Below are 18,368 nucleotides of genomic sequence, written 5' to 3'. Positions count from 1 at the left end.
CTGTAGTAGTCCTTCTCTTCTGAGAACTAGGTACATCCACTACATGATGTTATGATGTGGAATACCAATAACCGAAAATCATAAAACCATGACAAGTTTGTAAAAAAATAGAGGACTTGAAGTAGTCTGCCGGCTAAGTTGGACAGACCACAGTAAGTACATCATGTAGTCTGCACTTGCTGGCTTATCCTAATCCAAGTTTATTGCAACATCTTGATCCCTATCTTCAAAGCACTAATTAAATACAATTCAAAACAAACTATGTTCATGCAACAGCGCACTTTCAGATTCTGAGTGAAAGACTGAGGGAAGCTTTCCACTGGTCTGCTAAGATTTGGCTCGGGCCTTCCAAAGGCTGGAAATAGGAAAGTTAATTTCTTATAAATCCAGGATTTTGTTTCTCCCTCACACAACCATTTTCATGACAATACTTCAATGGCTAAATGCACATCAGATTAAATGTAAGCAGCAGCTCCTAAGCAGACATGGATGTTCACGGTTTCACTGAACTCAAAGCATCTGTACCTCTTCACTGCATCTCAGCGTCTTGAGTGTAGGACAGTACATGAGGGAGATCACACTGACTTTAAGGGAAAGCCTTCATTTCTAGGAAGGAAAATGGCCTGAGTACCCAAAACAATAAAACCTAATGGACTTGTCTGCCTGGAGTAGGCGCAAAAAAAGAACAAAAATACAGGTTTACTGGAGAAACATCACAATTTGTTCTGCTTGTAAACTAGCTGTATATGAAGCCTCACTTGTCAGAGGCTGCAAATGAGTTAATTAACCATAAAGGCAGCAGATTGAGAAGATGACAGCGCATGAAATTAATCAAAGTCAGTATATGAATTGTGCATTTTCTCCTGCATGCTTAATTTTTCTAGCAGGCCAGCTTTTCTAGGTCACATTCATACACATTAAGAATGAAGCCCAAGAAAATCATGCAGCACTACCTTCTGCTCAAAAATCTGGCATATCCTTACACATATTCCATTTCATCCTCCAGGCAATGTTAACTCAGAACAGGTCATGCATACACAATGACTTAAATATATATATAATCAGAAAAATTCAAGAAATGCAAATACAACACATTTCCAAGAAACTCATCAAGAGATTAAACCATTCAGTCTCTCTCTTGAGGTGAGTTAAATTAACATCTGGCTTTTCTGTGCTACTCAAGCTAGTACACTCAGTCTCATTCAGATTTTTTAATTCTCTTTGAATTCTAACTTTCTCCATATCTATAAATCACTTTACAGTGTAGATTTGTAGATCCAATATAACATCCTTTGGTATAGGATTTAGTGAGAAACTTTCTGAGGAAAAGACTTTGTTCAAGCTCTACAAATATTCTCTGCCATTCTTACAGCTTGAGTTGAGTGCATGTGTAAAAGGCTTGTGAAGCACACTGATTTCATCAAGTGCTTAAACTATTTGCCTCTACATACCTTAAATTACTCACTTGCAAAATTAGGTTTAGTATTCTGTGTAACTAAGAATGTTATTTCTCTGAAAATTCTCATGAAATGACTGACCCATCATACAGATGTTTCAGCATGTCACTGTAACCTCACTGTAAAAAGGTCCTCTGAATTTTTCTTCTGAAAACAGAAATTTTATTCTGAAATCAACAAATTCACTACAGCTATGTCCTGTTTGAGCACTGTATTTTTTTCCTTTCTTCTGCTTTGTAATCACTCTTCTGCTTTTGGATTGGATTATATTTAAAATATTCTGAAGGTCAGTACTTCAATAGAAAGGGAAGCAAAAGACTGAAACAAGGCACAGGAATAACTTGCCAGTTAAAATTCATATTTAACCTTGCAATGTAGGACCCAGACAGAAGTAAAGCATAAAAATAAAAAAAAGTAAAAATTAGAACAAGATGTGAGATAGGAATCTTTAATCAACCTTGTTGTGTCAGCCTAGGCCTAGCATTCCTCCCAGTCTTCTGAAGTTACCCAGCATCACTTTGAAAATGGATTACTTTCCACAGAAAATAATGCCAAAAAGGGGCTTTAGCTCCCCTGGGGGAAAATTAGAACAGCCTGGATCATCAAATGGGAAAAAAATAATCATTATCAGTAGCAGTCAAAAATGTGGAGGAATAAAAAAGGTGAAACCAGACTCAAGTTTTTGAATGCTTAATGTCTTTTACATTTGAAGATTAATGTGAAGTGGCAAAAGCTTTCAGGTTTGGGATTCAAAGGAACTTCTGCTTCCCCTAGTGGATGATATAAATGGTTGGGTTTTCTCCAAGATGTTTTGTTCAGAAATGTACTTTTTGTAAACACTCGGTAACTAGTACTGGCGAAGGAAAGGCAATGATACAGCACTGTATGCTTTCTATTAACAGTTCAGGGTGAATACCAATGCATATGAAAGGTAATATATATTACCTCATATATGCTAACAGATGAAATACACATTACAAGGGCTTAATACAGCTTAGCACTTACACATCTTTAACCTGGCATTCCTTGTGTTAGGTAAAAGAAATTTTCCAATAGCCCTGGCCATCACCATCAAACTGAGACTCTCTATCAGCAGGTGATCCACCAGAGACCTCCACAGGCTCTGAAGTGCCAGCATGAACAAAAGCCTCAGGTCCCTTTAAAACTAGGCTAAATGTGACTTGCAACTTGACACAAAAATTTAATTCTAATTTCAGCAGCAGCTGCAGTGTACAGCCAGCAGAAAAAAACAAGGAACTGGTAAAATAACATTTCTCAAATGTTGTGAGGTTTAATCTAGGTTTAATTTGTGTTACAGCATGTGGTCAGTTAAGGCAAGATCCTTCAAGATCACTTAAAAAAATAAAAAAAGGAGCAATTTTGAAAGCACTGCTAACTAACATTCATTGAGCCAATGTTTGCGCTTCTGTTTTTGTTTTTAAAGTGTACTATCTTTCATGAATGTTCCATGCTACCAATGAATGCTGAGTGTAAACTTTGTTGACATAGATTCTTCCCTTATACATAACTTCTAACTTATTTAAGACGATCAGCAACTTGGTTCTGTTACAGTCCTCTTTTGTAGTAGTAAAGCTGTACATTTCTGACTTCAGTTATGTATTGAAGTTCCCCGGGTGCAAACAGAGTGTAACCATACGCCTATAATTAAGCACATAGTTGAATGCTTTGTTAAATGGGGAAAGACTGATGAACTGATGCCTACATAAATAATGATGAAATAGTAGATATATATACATATATATATATTTAAAGTGGGATTACACCGTAGATGTGACACACCACTGATCTATTAGCCACTGATGACTGGAAAGCAGTGCACAGAATGGCTATGAAAGTCCAATGGCTTGGTCATACATGGATGCAGGTGTCTTATAAAGGACTGCAGAGGCCCTGAGAGTCTGGGATTTGCTGATAATGTTTCTCTCTTTAAATAGTGTGGCAAAAGAAAGGCACTGGTAACTTAAAATTTCCAGTCTAATGCCTGCATAATGCCAAATTGAAACAGGAGGCTCTTTCTCCACTAGCAAATGAGTAATCTAAGAATAACTTTCTTTCCTTTTTTCAGTTCCTCAATCGGATGCCTCTTACCCAGTGTAAGGGCAGCAGCACTAATGCAGTCATGCCACTGGAATTTTAACTGCCTCACCAAAAGCTTAAACAACAGTGTCAATATCACCAGCACCTTCAAATAATCCAACTACATAAGAAACTACTGTAAAACTGCAATGGAACTATTAATAGTATGGTGACAATCTAGACAAGCTTTCAGTTAATTGCTTATACTCATTCTTTCTCACTAATTTCAAGTTTTTAGTCCTCTCTCTTTCCCTATCCCTGAACAGAAGAATCACTAGGTGCCAAAATTATGGCAGTCACAGTGCTGAGCATGACAAACCCTAAGGTCCTTTGCTGAACACGTGTCCTTGCAGTGGAAAAGCTCATGCAAACACCTTGTACTCCAAGTGAGCATGGGAGACAAAGCCAGTAGCCTTATACAAATTCAGAAGGGCAAATAACAGCAAAGGGTCAAAGCCATTACAGAATTTGACAGAAAAAAATCTGCAATGGAAAAGATTCAACCATCTCCACTGCTGAGTTTATTAAACCTCGACAGTTTTTGAGACGGCAAGAAGCAATGTGTCCAGCCACAGCTGTGGCAGCTGAATGACTGCATGCCTTCTGTTTCCTCTTAAGGGGATTTGTCCTGATACTTAATCAGCAATTTTACTATTCCTTTTTGTTCGGCAGTGTTAAAAAATGTTTCCCATCCTTTTCTGCAGAGAAGGAACCAGGACAGCAGGACTGCAGATCCGGCTGTAGGTATGTTGCACATTCCATGGATTTGCTGTTCGCAGAAAGCCAAAAACATCTTAAAGAGCATAAAACAGCTATCACACAACATTGTGATAGTAAGCCTGTCATACCTTCGATTAGCTTCTGGCACACAGACATGGACTTAGATCTTTTCCAAGACAGTCAAATAATAATGAAAAATCAACTTTGATGCTACCTGAAACCAAACTATTCAAAGCACACTGCCTGCATTCCTTAGCTGCAGGCACTGAGCCAGGATATGGAGAAAATCATTTGGGCTGACCATGGGGGAGGAAGAAAGGAGTTTAAGGACTGGAGAGTTAAAGTACTCTGGTCAAGAAAATTTAGCCAGAATTTATACTGCAGGTAGAAATACAGTTGTTTCTCCTCCACTAGGTTCATTAGAGAATTATAATAACTGTGGATACCACAGACATTTCTTTTTCTTTTCTTTGCTTGTTTCTTTCATCTGTCCCATAGAAAAGGAGGATCCACAGCAAGCAATCCATTTCTCTCTCTTCTGGCACTGTTTTTCCAACTGTGGCTAACATTCTCTGCTTTGAGAGGGCAAACTGCCCAGCGTAGCATCCAGCCAACAGTGGAACACTTTATGTGGGAAAAATTTTCTCATCTTCTCCCAAATATGAACCGCTCATTAATCATGTCCAATAAGCCTGATGGTTGATAACCACAATTACTATCTTTCTTTTACATATTTACCTGTAGTAGGAGTCAACTCAAGATAAATCAATTCTTTTTAATGCTTTAGTATCTATTCTTTGGCTTGCTCATCTTCTGAAGCAGGGAAATTTGCATATTGTAGAAAAAAAATTATAGTGGTTAAAAGGAGCCCACGAGACTCAGGGCCTTTCTTTTTTTTTCTTTCTGTTATGAAAGCTATTTTTAAGAGAGAAAGGGGAAAAGCAGCAGCGTCTCTATGTCGCTACAGAATCCAAATAGCAACCTTCTCTGACTCAGCCACTTGAGGAAAAATTCCTGGAAATTTCTTAATAATTCTAACGATGGACTCAACTCCACCAATTATGGCATATTTCAAGTTGTTAAGAATATCTAAAGTACCTCGTTCCAGTTATTGTGTCATTCAGATCTGTCCCAAGCAGGTCTAAATGGCAGTAGCAGTTCCTGTGAAATTTCACAAACTTCAACTAAAGATGGAGAGCCAAGAGATTGCAGATTTGTGGCTTTACCTATTCTGTAACAATTCAGGAGGGAGTGTAAGCAGAATTTTTGTTCTGTTTCCTTTTCAACTTCCAAAACCGATAGCCTTAAAAGCGGATTGTGCACTACGTAAACCACACAAGTGGCACAGACTCTTGTGTAGAGCTTTAATTGTTGTCTCCTCATATGTAAGGACCAATAAAAAATCTTTGGTAGGTGGGGTCCAGATTTTGTCTTCTAGGGCTCTTTAGGCACAAGAAGGAAGCCACTCTGAATTTGCCTTCCCCAGTGCTCAGCAAAGTAAAGCAGTGTGCAACAGTTAAACTGTAGAAAAGGATTTGCATTCACAGAATGGAAAGGGGGGAAGAAAACACCCCAAAAGTGATTCAACATATATCTTGTTAACTGCAACTGCAAAAAAAAAATATTCTCCATGGTCAACTGCAATGGTAGCATACAGATAGTAATGAAGGCATCTCTAGTTCAGCCTGGAGCGGAGTGGAGGCCTCATGGCAGCTGCAGCTCCTCACAGGGAGCAGAGGGGTAGCGCTGAGCTCTGCTCTCTAGGGACAGCAATAGGGCCTGAGGGAATGGCATGTGGCTGTGCTGGGGAGAGTCAGGTGGGGGTTAGGAACAGGTTCTTCACCAGATGGTGGTGGGCATGGAACAGGCTGCCCAGGGCAGCGGTCAAGGCCCTAAGCTACCAGAGTTCAAGGAGCATTCTGACAATGTTCCCAGACATAGGGTTTGATGTTCGGGTGGTCCTGTGTGGAGCTAGGAGCTGGACTCGATGATTCGTGTGAGCGCCTTCCAACCTGGGATATTCTTTGATCCTAGTGCCTTTGCTTTCATAACCAGAGTATGTACCAACAGCGTAAAAGAGTAGGAAAAGGATGGAATAGAAATAACAGCCCAGTGTGCCCTGTTTTCTAGGCAGTGAGTTATATGCACATTTAGAACCCAACACGCAGTCTGTTAAAACACTAACACATACATAATACAAATAAAATGCATTTAAAAAACATCCAAAAACATATAAAACAAGAATTTTGGTGAGTGTCTTACCTTTGACCCAATAAGCGTGTACAGCCATTGGATGGTTTCATTATGATTTATTACTCCATTCATGCCATCAACATAGAGCATAATCTGGCCCAAGGCTATTGTAAAGAAATGAAAAAAAAAAATTAATCAGACATATATACATACACACTCATTACAACCCTAAGCATTGCTGACAATTTACTGTAAGCACTGTTTTCCAGAGACAGGGAGAGCTCAACTAACAGAAGATATAATGGGTAGGATTCTTCTAAATGAGATCTTGGGCAACTGTAGTAACTTTTCTGACATCATCTAAATGAAATAAGTGTGAATTTCGTGCAGTGGCAAGTATGGATACTTGTTTCTTTCTAAAAGACATTATGTTTTATTGCCTCAAATTCTGCAAATAGTATTCAGTATATATGCTGCTTGCTGCTGCAATTGACCCATTACATATAACAGGCTAGATGTCATGAGCCAAAACTTTTACCACTTGTTTCAGCACCATATAATGTTTGGGATCAGTACACTTGGATTAAGTTGACTATTTCAGTTAATTTCACTAATCTGAAATTAAAGCAGGGTAATTAACTTAAAAAAGGACAATGAATATTCACCTTTGCAGTTTTACATTTTAGTGAGAAAATACAACAAAGCAAGGCCAACAATGATCATCTTTATCCATTCTTTCTAAAGTTTTTGCAACATTTCAAAACATGCTAGCAAAATATTTTGTAACAATAATTCCATAATTGGTAATCCTGATAATATAAGGCTTTCTAGAGACAACAGTCACTAAAACTTTTTAGACTGATAAGAATATATGTTTTTCATAAGGATTATGAAAAGTGGATTACCAAAATTAATCTACCATCTTCAAAAATTTCCACTTTTAGATCTTCTGCTTTATAGCAGGAGATCAAAGCACAGTGGGATGAAAAAGAAATCACTGATGCAACACCTTTCAGCACAGCCTCTTGGCATAACAACTCAATTTTATAAGATACAACCTGACAAGCCCCTTCTACACCACTTTATGGGGGGGAAAATGAAAAAATAAACACAGAGTGAGGAAAATTACAACATTAGTAATCTTCCAAACACATTCTGAACATTTGTTGACTTTTAAATAGGTTGTGAACTATGCAGCACTGGGGGGAGGTTTTCAACCATAGGGGAGGTTTTCAAAGAAATGCAAGTTAGTGAGCAATTTAAGTAGCTGAGCAGCTAACTTTCATTTTAAATTTGTCTCCTCCTTTCTTCTCTGCCCTAGTTGGCGTACTTACATTAAAAAAATAGATATTGGGTACTTACATTCCTTATCTAATCTATTATACTGAGCTAGAAGCAAAACTTGGCCTTATACAGTTATGTAGACAGAGAAAAGGAGAGCAAGAGCACTGTGTAAAGGAGATAATCTTAGGCAGCTGCTGTGCCCTTAAGATGTGCTGTTTCTCTCTGCTGCTACACAGGAAGTAATAATTCACCAAGCTTTTAAGACATGTCTCGAGTGAATAAAATTAAGTGGGAGGGACACAAGCCCAAGTGTTAAGGTAAAATAAAAGATGCAAGGCAGTCAGAAAAAAAGAGATAAGAATTACACTGACTGAATAAATGCTTTCTTTGTAGCATTTCCTTGCAGGTCTAAGAAAGAGAACACTGCTATCCCCATCAGTAATCAGAGAAAGTTCTTAATTCTTGGTTTTACTTCCTTTCAGTACCAAAAAGATTTGGCCCTTGATCAGGATGAGATCCAGCCATGATAAGGCTACCAAACCACTTTTTTTTTTTCCTTTGGTATAAATTCTTTGTTGGGGGGTAAACGGATTGAATCTGAATTTGAAACAAATGTGATACAAATCTTACACTTGGGACATGCTTTCCAAATTAATATAGAAATCAAAGGCAGCAAGAAATTTGCTTTTAAAGGCAAAGCATGTACACAGCACAAAATTACTTCTTATACTTAGACTGGATGCTTAAGTGAGACATGGGATACATTATTCTTCAGCTCTTAGATGTGACTCTTTATAGCCATAGGCTAAGACAAATCAGTAGACCTTAAAAAGAAGCCACAAAAATGCTTACGGGATCCCTGACAGGTTTAATCTACTACTAATCTTGCCCATTCTCTGCCATTTCCTCCTCAACATCAAAAAAAGTAAATAAATACTTTTTGTCATAGATGCTATCCCAGTGCTATCCCACGTACATGGTGATATCTATATTTTTCCAGCAACAGAATGGGTCTTTTGGCTATAGGTAAAAAGTTAGTAACACATGATAAAAACCACTCCTGCTGCCACTTGAACTAGTTGTCAATAAGCTACAGAGGAGAAAGAATTAGAAAGAATGCCATGAAATGGCTAGAGACAGGAGATACATTTGCTACAGAGTCACATTGTCCACAGAAAAGGTATGGCTCCAGCAGTTATCTGCCACACGTCCAGTTATCAGCTGCTGACATCCTTGGAACTGAGCTTCAAATTGTTAGGGGTCAGAAAAATAGACAAGATAGGCAGGGCTGAGGGGAAATTGGCTTTCATTAGAAGAAAGAGTAAGTTAAGAAATATCTAAGTACTATACAAAATTCATGCCTGATAAATTCTTAGAGAAGGAAAAGAATTCCATGAAAAGAGTTTTTTTTTAAAAAAAAGGAAACATAGTTGGTTTTTCTTTTCATGTGATGTCAACTGTCTGTGCTGACAAGCAGAATTAGCATTTGGAAACCACACAGTACAGAGGTAGAAGGAAAAGAAACAAAAAAACTAGTGTGTATGCCCAGCTGACAGGCTGAAGGCTCCCCTGGGGCTTGGGTCTGACAGAGCAGGGCACACCAGCTTTGTACTACATGGACACAGAGGGCAGACTGGCCACCATTTGATATTCCCTGCAGCCTTACTGTGCAACTATTAGCCTACATCTCAGCCTACAGCTATAGATAGATCACTATGATACCTGTGGCTACAGTGCATGCTCCATGTACACATTTCTCCCCACATGCATGTCTGCTTGCACAGGCATGGCAACACACACGTCCTCATCCAGAAAAGGCAAGCTAATTTGCAAGGCAATCTGAGGTTATTCAGAAGGACAATCTAGTCTGCTATCTTCTAAGTCTGCACTCCTACATGCCTTCAATCAAACTTCATTTCACTGAAAATCAAGGAGGTGATTTAATCCATTTAATCCCACCTCTCAGCTAACTGGAATTCTTTTTGGAAGTATATCAACAACATGCTTGCATGAGAAAAGTTTGCTATTGTGCAATAGGGGGCTGGAAGAGGGGTGTTTAAATATGGAGCAGACTCAATTTGGAATTTCTTTGTTCCCACTACCCTCGTCAAACCTTTAATCTAATGTAAAAGTAGTTTGTGACTTTACCCATAGCTATTTTCAAGTAGCTATAGAAAATTGCTACATTTCTTAGTAAAGGCTTAGCTAGTAATGGATAGATCAGCCAGAAACTTCATAGATTTCTGTGAAATAAGAGGTTTAAGAAGGCCTCTAAAAACTTGCCAGTATTGGCACTGATACTCTCTTGGGATCCTGTATGAAGTTAACAGGACCAATGGGGAAAAACTCTAGCACAAAACATTATCACAATCAGTACCACTAAGTAGATTTTTCTCATCCAGAGCATCAAGTTCTTTCCTGCCCACACATCTGCTTCTCTAACCTTCTCTGCTTCATATTTTACCACCAGCACTGAATGAGCAGAAGCACTCTTTCCTTTCAGTTTTTGAAGAGACAAAATGCCATTCATCATGTCAAGAGTTATGTAGTGGTGCATCTTTTGCTTAAATTAGAATAAGCAAACATATACAGTGAAGTGAGCCAATGCCAAATCCTGCCTCTGCTAGTTTCAGCTCCCAGGGAAGATTCCTGGCCAAAATTCAGCAGGCACCTCATCATCAGCATTTGTGGTGTATACTGTGAGCTATTTAACAACAATCATCAGCACTTGCACTCTGTACCTTATATCCAAGGGTAGCATGCCACAGTTCACTGAAGTCTACTGATGGTGATGAGAAAACATTATTAATTACAACTTTGGACCCATGCAGCTAATTGAAAATTAACACAAGTGCAGCACAGATCCATGTTTGTAAGAGCTGACATGGGATAAAACTGATGACCTTTCCAGTGCTTCTGAAATCCATCTTATGAAAAAGCACTATACCAAACTTTGTGACTCACACTCACTCCACAAGCCTGGAACCAGTTTAAGTTTTGAAAATGTTTCTTTTGCTTTGTTACTACTGGTATGCTTAGTTTCAGCTCCAGTGCAAAATCTGTTGTTCATATACCTATTCCCGTTTTTTTTTACCCTTGTTAAAGATATCGCAGTGTTATCCAGGAAGTTAAAAACATTTTTATTCTTGGCTACAAATGCAAGAACATTTTGTTTCATATCAAAGTTTCTTTAAATCCCTCCTCGTCTAATCCCTTCTTTTAGCCCCTGCTCATTTGCTCTTTTCATTATCATAGACATCATACTGAAACATGCTAAAAAATTAGCTCACAAGACTCTCATATTAACCCATACTAGACTAAGAATTGAACTGTTTCACCACAGAAATAAAGTTGTAAGCTGAAAATGCAAAGATAATTCTATACGTAGATGCAGAGCATTGCTACTGTAAATGAGAATTTTTATGCTAGGTGACACTTCTTGAAGTCTAGCTTTTAGTCTTAGGATGATAGACTGGTCTTAGTTGGAAGGACCTTTAGAGATCATCTGGTTCCACCCCCTCTGCCATGGGCAGGGTCACCTCCCACTAGATGAGGTTGCCCAAAGCCCCATCCAACATGGCACTGAGCCCTTCCAGGGAAGGGCCATCCACAACTCTAGCAGTTTGTGCCAGTGCCTCACCACTCTCTGAGTAAAAAATTTTCTCCTAACATCTCATCTACATCTCCCTTCTTTTAGTTTTAACTGTTTCCCCTTATCCTATCAGTACACTCCCTGATAAAGACTCTCCCTCCTGCACTGGAAGGCTACTATAAGGTTTCTCTGGAGCCTTCTCTTCTCCAAGCCAAACAAGCCTAGCTCCCTCAACCTTTCTTTGAAGGAGAGGTGTTCCAGCCCTTTAATCATCCTTGTGGCTTCCTTTGGACCCACTCCAACAGGTCCATGTCCTTCTTGTGTTGGGGGCCCCAGGCCTGCACCCAGTACTTCAGATGGGGCCTCAGGACAGTGAAGTAGAGGGAGACAATCACATCCCTCACCCTGCTGGCCATGCTTCTTCTGGTGCAGACCAGGATATGATCGGCTTTCACCAATGTGCAAGCATACATTCCCAGCTTACATTTAGGATTTTGTCCACCAGAACTCTCACGTCCTTATCTACACGACTGCTTTCAATCCACTCATTGCCCAGCACGTATTAATTTAATTCTAGAGAAATGGCACATGTGTGCTTTGACAATTATTATTTCAGTCAGGCCATTAAAGCTCCATGCTTAACTATAAGCTCCTAAGTGGCACAGGCCAACAATAGTTTCCATCACCCACAAAAGCCCACAGGAAAATACCGAGGGAGCTTGATGCTCCTGGCACAACAGAAAGACCTTCACTGTGTGTTGTTGTTATTCCATTCTACCTAATTGCTCATCTTAACAATAACCTTAATTTTGGTGAGCCACTGATGACATTTATGATCATGTGCGCTCTAAGAACTCTCAGAAATAATCTACGAAGGAGATCACAGAATCACAGAGAATCACAGAATCTGAGAATGGCTTGGGTTGGAAGGGACCTCAAGAATCATCAAGCTCCAACACCCTTGACACAGGCTGGGCCGCCAACCTCCATATCTAATACTAGATCAGGCTGCCCAGGGCCCCATCCAGCCTGGTCTTGAACACCTCCAGGGACGGGGCATCCATAACCTCTCTGGGCAGCCTGTTCCATCACCTCACCGCTTTCATAGTAAAGAACTCCTCTCTGATATCCAACCTAAATCTTCCCTCCTCCAACTTGAAACCATTTACCCTTGTCCTGCCATTATCTACCCTTGTAAAGAGTTGAATCCCCTCCTGTTTGTAGGCTCCCTTTAGGCAGTGGAAGGCTGCAATGAGGTCACCTCACAGCCTTCTCTTCTCCAGGCTGAACAAAGAGAAGCACAGGTCTTCCCCAGGACATAGAAAACACAGTGGCATTCCAGGACCTCAGAAAGCCCTCACAGTTTTCTCCTCTTTAGGCTTCCACCACTCTTCTCTCAAGTTTCCTCTTTTAAAAAACAGCACCTAGTAAGTTCAAAGGAGTCAGCTTTAATAAGCTCAACTATTTCAGAAAAAGCTGGTCCTTTACTTCATGTGCAACACCCGTGGCAGTACACCAGCCAGAGTGATGCCAAGCGACCACACCAGAATTACACCTGCTCCAGTTTTTCCTTTGTGATATTTCTTGCAATTCATTTGATACGAATGCAAGGAAAGGATACACTCTGAGTTGACTCCATTTGCAGTTAACCAGCTGAATGACTTCTTATTTGAACTGAAATCTGACTTAGGCACATGCATTATAAAAACTTCAACTGGTTGATCATAGTTGTCTTAATTCTTATTTTATATTGCAAGCAACATATTCCAACATGTTTTACAAGATTAATAACACTTATCAATACACATTTGGGTACATTTCACAATTAAAAATAAATATGCAACAAAGAAACATTATTAAAAGAGAAAGTCTACTCGAGCATTAGAGCACTGCTTTACAAGCTGACTGCAAGCACAGAAGTATGAAATACTCAAATAACTTTTCTAACAATTTCTAACTGGGATATAAAATCCTCAGCTCTGTGATGCATGTGATTTCAACCACAGGCTGAAGTTTACATGCATGGCTAACTAAAATGGTCACATTTTTCATTGATCTGATGCAGACACCAAGAACTTGTAATAACTTTTTTTTTTAACAGATTGAAAAATAATTACTTGTATTTCCAAGATTTTCAGAAAAAAACTTTATAGACAAATCTGATGGAACTTTATAAATGGATACAGACTCCTGCTGATAAACCCTATAGAAATACTTTTAAATTGACTTTTTTTTATATCCTTGATTTCTCTGCAGCTCATATATCTTTTCTGCATCCAGGGGAGCTATTGCCTTCAGAGCATGAGTATGAATAGTGCATACAATGAGGCATTGGTAAGTATAGAAAAAGAAGAAAAAAAAGGTTGACTAAATGATCATTAAAAGAGGATCAGTCTTCCATGGCACTTCATGACGGAAAACTCCACTGGAAAAAGAGAATGTGTGGTAACCCTGAATTGATGTAGGCTGAAACACTAATGTTCTTCCAATATATGAATGAAGTTACATATTTTTCTTAAGAATTGAGACTTTTGGAATTTTAAAAATATTTTCTGATGAGACTTCCACATGTGCTGACAGAGCTTCATTTATTGAGGAGCAGAAAGTGATTGCTGAGATTCACTGAGATTTTCTTGTGAGGGGAGAAATTCCGTAAATGCAGGACACAATTTGTTTAAATACTACAGCATCAACTCCAACTGGCTTATGTACCCAAGTCTGAGCTATGCCTTCTTGCTGCAGAAAAAGGGCAGAAATTAAGTTCTGTTTTTAAGGATTAGGTGTCTCTCCTCATTTCCAATAAAACAGTTCACATATCTGTACAGTTCTGAGAAGACTCATCTTTAAACTTTTGCAATGGAATTATCGTGCTTGGGCATCTGAGTGCTTTATAGCAGCTGTAAAACTAAATCAGAGCTTCACAGACTGGGATGGCACCTCTGGAGATTGTCCAGGTCAGCCTCTGCTCAAATCAGGCACAGCTGGAGCAGGTTGTTCAGGACTGGGTTGAATGCTGGAAACTGCACAGCCTCTCTGGACAGACTGTATCACTGCTCAGTCACCTTCACAGCAATTTTTAATTGTTATTAATTAGATTTTAAACTTTTTTAGATTAAATTTAAACTGAATGTCCTGTATTTCAGCCAGTGCCAGATACCCCTCCCCCTTTTGATGTGCACCACTGAAGTTTGGTGCTATCTTCTTTACTCCCTCCCATCATGTCTTTACTCTTCCTCTCATAATATTTAATGGAAGTAAACTTTATTTAAATTGAAAATTAATCCATAGCCAAGAAATCATAACTAAACTGAGCAAGACACCAGAATAGTTGTCTTTATATTAGGGCTAAGCCAGGGAAAACAAACTAGACTTCCAATTAACGTGTGTAATAGTTAAACAAGCAACAACTCTAATTAACATATTTCAGTAGGCAAGATGCAAAGAAAATTACCTTAGCCAGTCTTTTTGGCAGCTGATTGAGCAATTAAGTCTGGCAATGTGTTAGACATGATTGATTTCAAGGCCTTTCCCTCCCCATTAATCATCATGAAGGTAAGCTTCCTGTGTAAACAATGTTAATCCCGACTTTGAAGGTACAAAGCGAGAAGCACAAACCAACCTTTGCAGAATGAGAAAACAAACAACAAAAACAACCCCTTTCTGCATCTCCCCTGTCTTGAACTCCTCAGAAACCTGTTTACCCTGCACAAAGAAAGGTTTTGCAGGTGCTAGCTGTCTTTTATCAATCATTATCAGTTACACCCAGCACACGGGACTGGAATTCCAGCATCTCCTCTAAATGCCAAGAAGCTGAGCTTCAGGAATGAACTGCGCATTTGTACATGGAAACACACTGAACTGAAATGCAGATCTGGAAGAAAATGCAATCAAGAATAGGTCTGAGCAACAATGGCTTATTTTGATTGCACCTGGAGCACAGAAAACTGAGAATATATGAAGCTTGTTTTATTTTTCCCTGATCATTTGCAAGTAGGTTGGAAAAGACCTACAAGATCATCCAGTCCAACCATCCACCTACCACCAATAACCCCACTAAACCATGTCTCTCAACACTATATCTAAATGTTTCTTGAACGCCTCCAGGGACGGTGACTCAACCACCTCCCCAGGCAGCCCATTCCAGCGCCTGACCACTCTTTCAGAAAAGTATTTCCTAATGTCCAGCCTGAATCTCCCCTGGCGCAACTTGAGGCTATTCCCCCTCATCTTGTCACTAGTTACAAGAGAGAAGAGGCTGACCCCCAGCTCACTACAACCTCCCTTCAGGTAGTTATAGAGAGTGATAAGGTCTCCCCTGCACCTCCTCTTCTCCAGACTGAACAATCCCAGCTTCCTCAGCTGCTCCTCATAAGGCCTGTGCTTCAGACCCCTCACCAGCTTTGTCGCCCTCCTCCGAACACGCTCCAGGGCCTCAATGTCTTTCTTGCAGTGAGGGGCCCAAAACTGGACACAGTACTCGAGGTGGGGCCTCACCAGTGCAGAGTACAGAGGGACAATTACTTCCCTGCTCCTACTGGCAACACTATTTCTGATACAAGCCAGGATGCCATTAGCCTTCTTGGCCACCTGGGCACACTGATGGCTTATGCTCAGCCGAGCATCGACCAACACCACCAGGTCCCTTTCCTCTACACAGTCTTCCAGACACTGCCCCAAGCCTGTAGCGTTGCCTAGGGTTGTTATGGCCAAAGTGTAGGACACAGCACTTGGTCTTGTTGAACCTCATCCCATTGGATCTCTCGGTAGGGCCTTGCTACCCCCAGGCAGATCGACACTTCCTGTAGTAGGATCTTAACTAACTACAGCCAGATACTTCTGCAGTGATTATCAAAAAAGTAGACTGTCTTAACTTTCCTGCCCTATGCACAAATTAAAAAATGGGTAACACAGCTGGACTGTTTAGCAAGTGGAGTAGAACAGGAACAGATAAAAGACAAACTATACAGTAACAGTGTTCACATACCAAACATTTTCAGTCATCAGCAGAACTTCTAGTTAGGACAACAGTAAACCTTCCAGCATAAAACTTGTCAATTCTGAAGTGAATAAACCAATGGATTCTCCTTGACTGCTTTTTTTGCTTTTATCTCTTGAAACTTCCCCTCCTTACATACACACATTTCCCAGTATTTACATTTTTCCTAAACAAAAAGTAAGATTCTTGGGAAGCAGAAAGGAACCACACAAGAATGCCCACCATTATTGTATAATAGGAAGAACAAAAGAAGCACAGTCCTTGTAAAGCACACTGATCAGTGATGCTCTGTTGTCATGTTATTACTACCACGAGTGCGCTAGTATTTCCCAGGATTGCAAGCTATTTTTTTTAATTATTATTTTTTTTAAGCTCAGCTGATTCTGCAGCATGCTATTCTGAGCAGGTAAACACGGGGCTATTTACCATCCTGAGATTAAAGTATTGCATATGGTAAAGGAGCTAAATACACATAAACTAGAACTTTGGCAATGAAGCTTACACAAATGCATCATTATATCAATGAGCATGTAAAGCTATTTCTGCTAATCAAAAACCAGAAGTCAGTCTTCAAAACACAACTTCCATGATATTCTCTCAATAAGCCATGTACTGCTAAAAGCAGTATGTGCTATGTTGTTGAAGAACAGAGGAACAAGAAAAGAAAGACAAGTGAAGAGTACCACTAGAAACAGTATTTACTACCACTGGTGTTTCCCATCACTTATCACAGAAGATTTTGTAGGAAACAAAGTTAATAAGAATTCTGTCAAAATTTGTACCTTGATACCTTTCCAAATTTCAGTCAAACTTAAGAATTCTGATAGTGTAAAGTTTGCTTGGGGAATACCATGGAAGAGTTGCACTGGAAACAAAAAAACCAAATTCCTCCATATATGCTATGTGGAGCTGTTTTAATTATCACATTCTTTATGAGACAATGTATGTCAAATAGTGTTCTCTCTTTTCCCAAAATACAGGACTGTGAAAGAAGTTTCACAGTAGAAGAAGAGACATTACTCTACAAAACTCCTTAACTAGATATCACCTTTAACGTTTCTTAATGCAAGGTTTTAAACCAGTCAGAAAGTTCTGATTTAAGGATGATCTCCTTTCTTCATCTCAATAGACAGAAATGCAACAAGTGAACAAACAATACAGAAGCATTATAATAAATTTTGGGGACATTCAAGAAGTGCTTGAAATGTTAGTGGCAAAAAAAGTATAAAGAAATTTCCAAAATTGTTTACAATATGAACTTGATATTTCTTCAATGCTTCTGCCATCTTGAAATCAACTGATTTAAATGTCACTGCAGTGCAGACAGAAAGTCATATTTTTCCTGTCTGACTAGAATCCAAGCCACCCAAAATCACTAATGAATAGTCAATTAAAAGCTTTCTCCATTGCTTAGGAAGTACTGAATTGAGAGTACAAACCAGAATTTGTAAGAATTCAATTAAGTTCAGGAACTAAATTAAAATAGTACATAAGCAAAGATGCATGTCCATAGCAAAAATTGGAAGGAAGACTTTCTTAGCATCCCAATGTCTTCATCATAGTGCCCTGAGTACAAAAAAACTCAAATGAAGCTGCCTGAAAGTAAAAGATGACTAGATCATGACCTCTGTGCCTTTGCCTACTGAGAGATGCACTCCAACATTAAACAATTTTAAGAACATTTGTAACTTTTTATTCACTGTGCTACCTTAAAATAAAATATTGAGCATATTCTAGTAATTTCTGCATTGGAATTATAAAACGATATATATCAAAATTGAATTCCTGATACACATGCACTTTTCAGATATTTATTGTTCTTCCGCTTGTCTCTAACATTTCTTAGACTCCACCTAGCAGTAATGTGCATGTTGTTAAAGAATTCACTTTCATCTCTTGAATTTTATGCTTGTTAGGGCAAATTAATGAAAGACTCTATTCTTTAAGTACTGCCTAAACAAAGCCAAAGTCAGCACTAGAAAGCAAAGTGATACAACACTTCATTAAATGTGCTTTCTATTCTTTCCGT

The 18,368-nt window shown here is 39.1% G+C and overlaps 1 protein-coding gene across 3 annotated transcripts in view; it reads right to left on the bottom strand.

The window, feature by feature from the left end:
* The window catches only part of FHOD3 (formin homology 2 domain containing 3), a 360,289-nt gene that overhangs the window by 142,589 nt on the left and 199,332 nt on the right, over window positions 1-18,368 (bottom strand). For all 3 annotated transcript variants that reach the window (XM_021387316.1, XM_021387312.1, XM_021387314.1), the window contains exon 6: window positions 6,537-6,631. In XM_021387316.1, the coding sequence (XP_021242991.1) occupies window positions 6,537-6,631 (95 nt within the window). The remainder of the gene's footprint in view (window positions 1-6,536; window positions 6,632-18,368) is intronic.

The sequence above is a fragment of the Numida meleagris genome, chromosome 2 (assembly GCF_002078875.1).
Source record: "Numida meleagris isolate 19003 breed g44 Domestic line chromosome 2, NumMel1.0, whole genome shotgun sequence".
NCBI classification, from domain to species: domain Eukaryota; kingdom Metazoa; phylum Chordata; class Aves; order Galliformes; family Numididae; genus Numida; species Numida meleagris.
The sequence above is the reverse complement of the archived record's forward strand: the minus strand, read 5'-3'. Positions and strand labels throughout refer to the sequence as shown.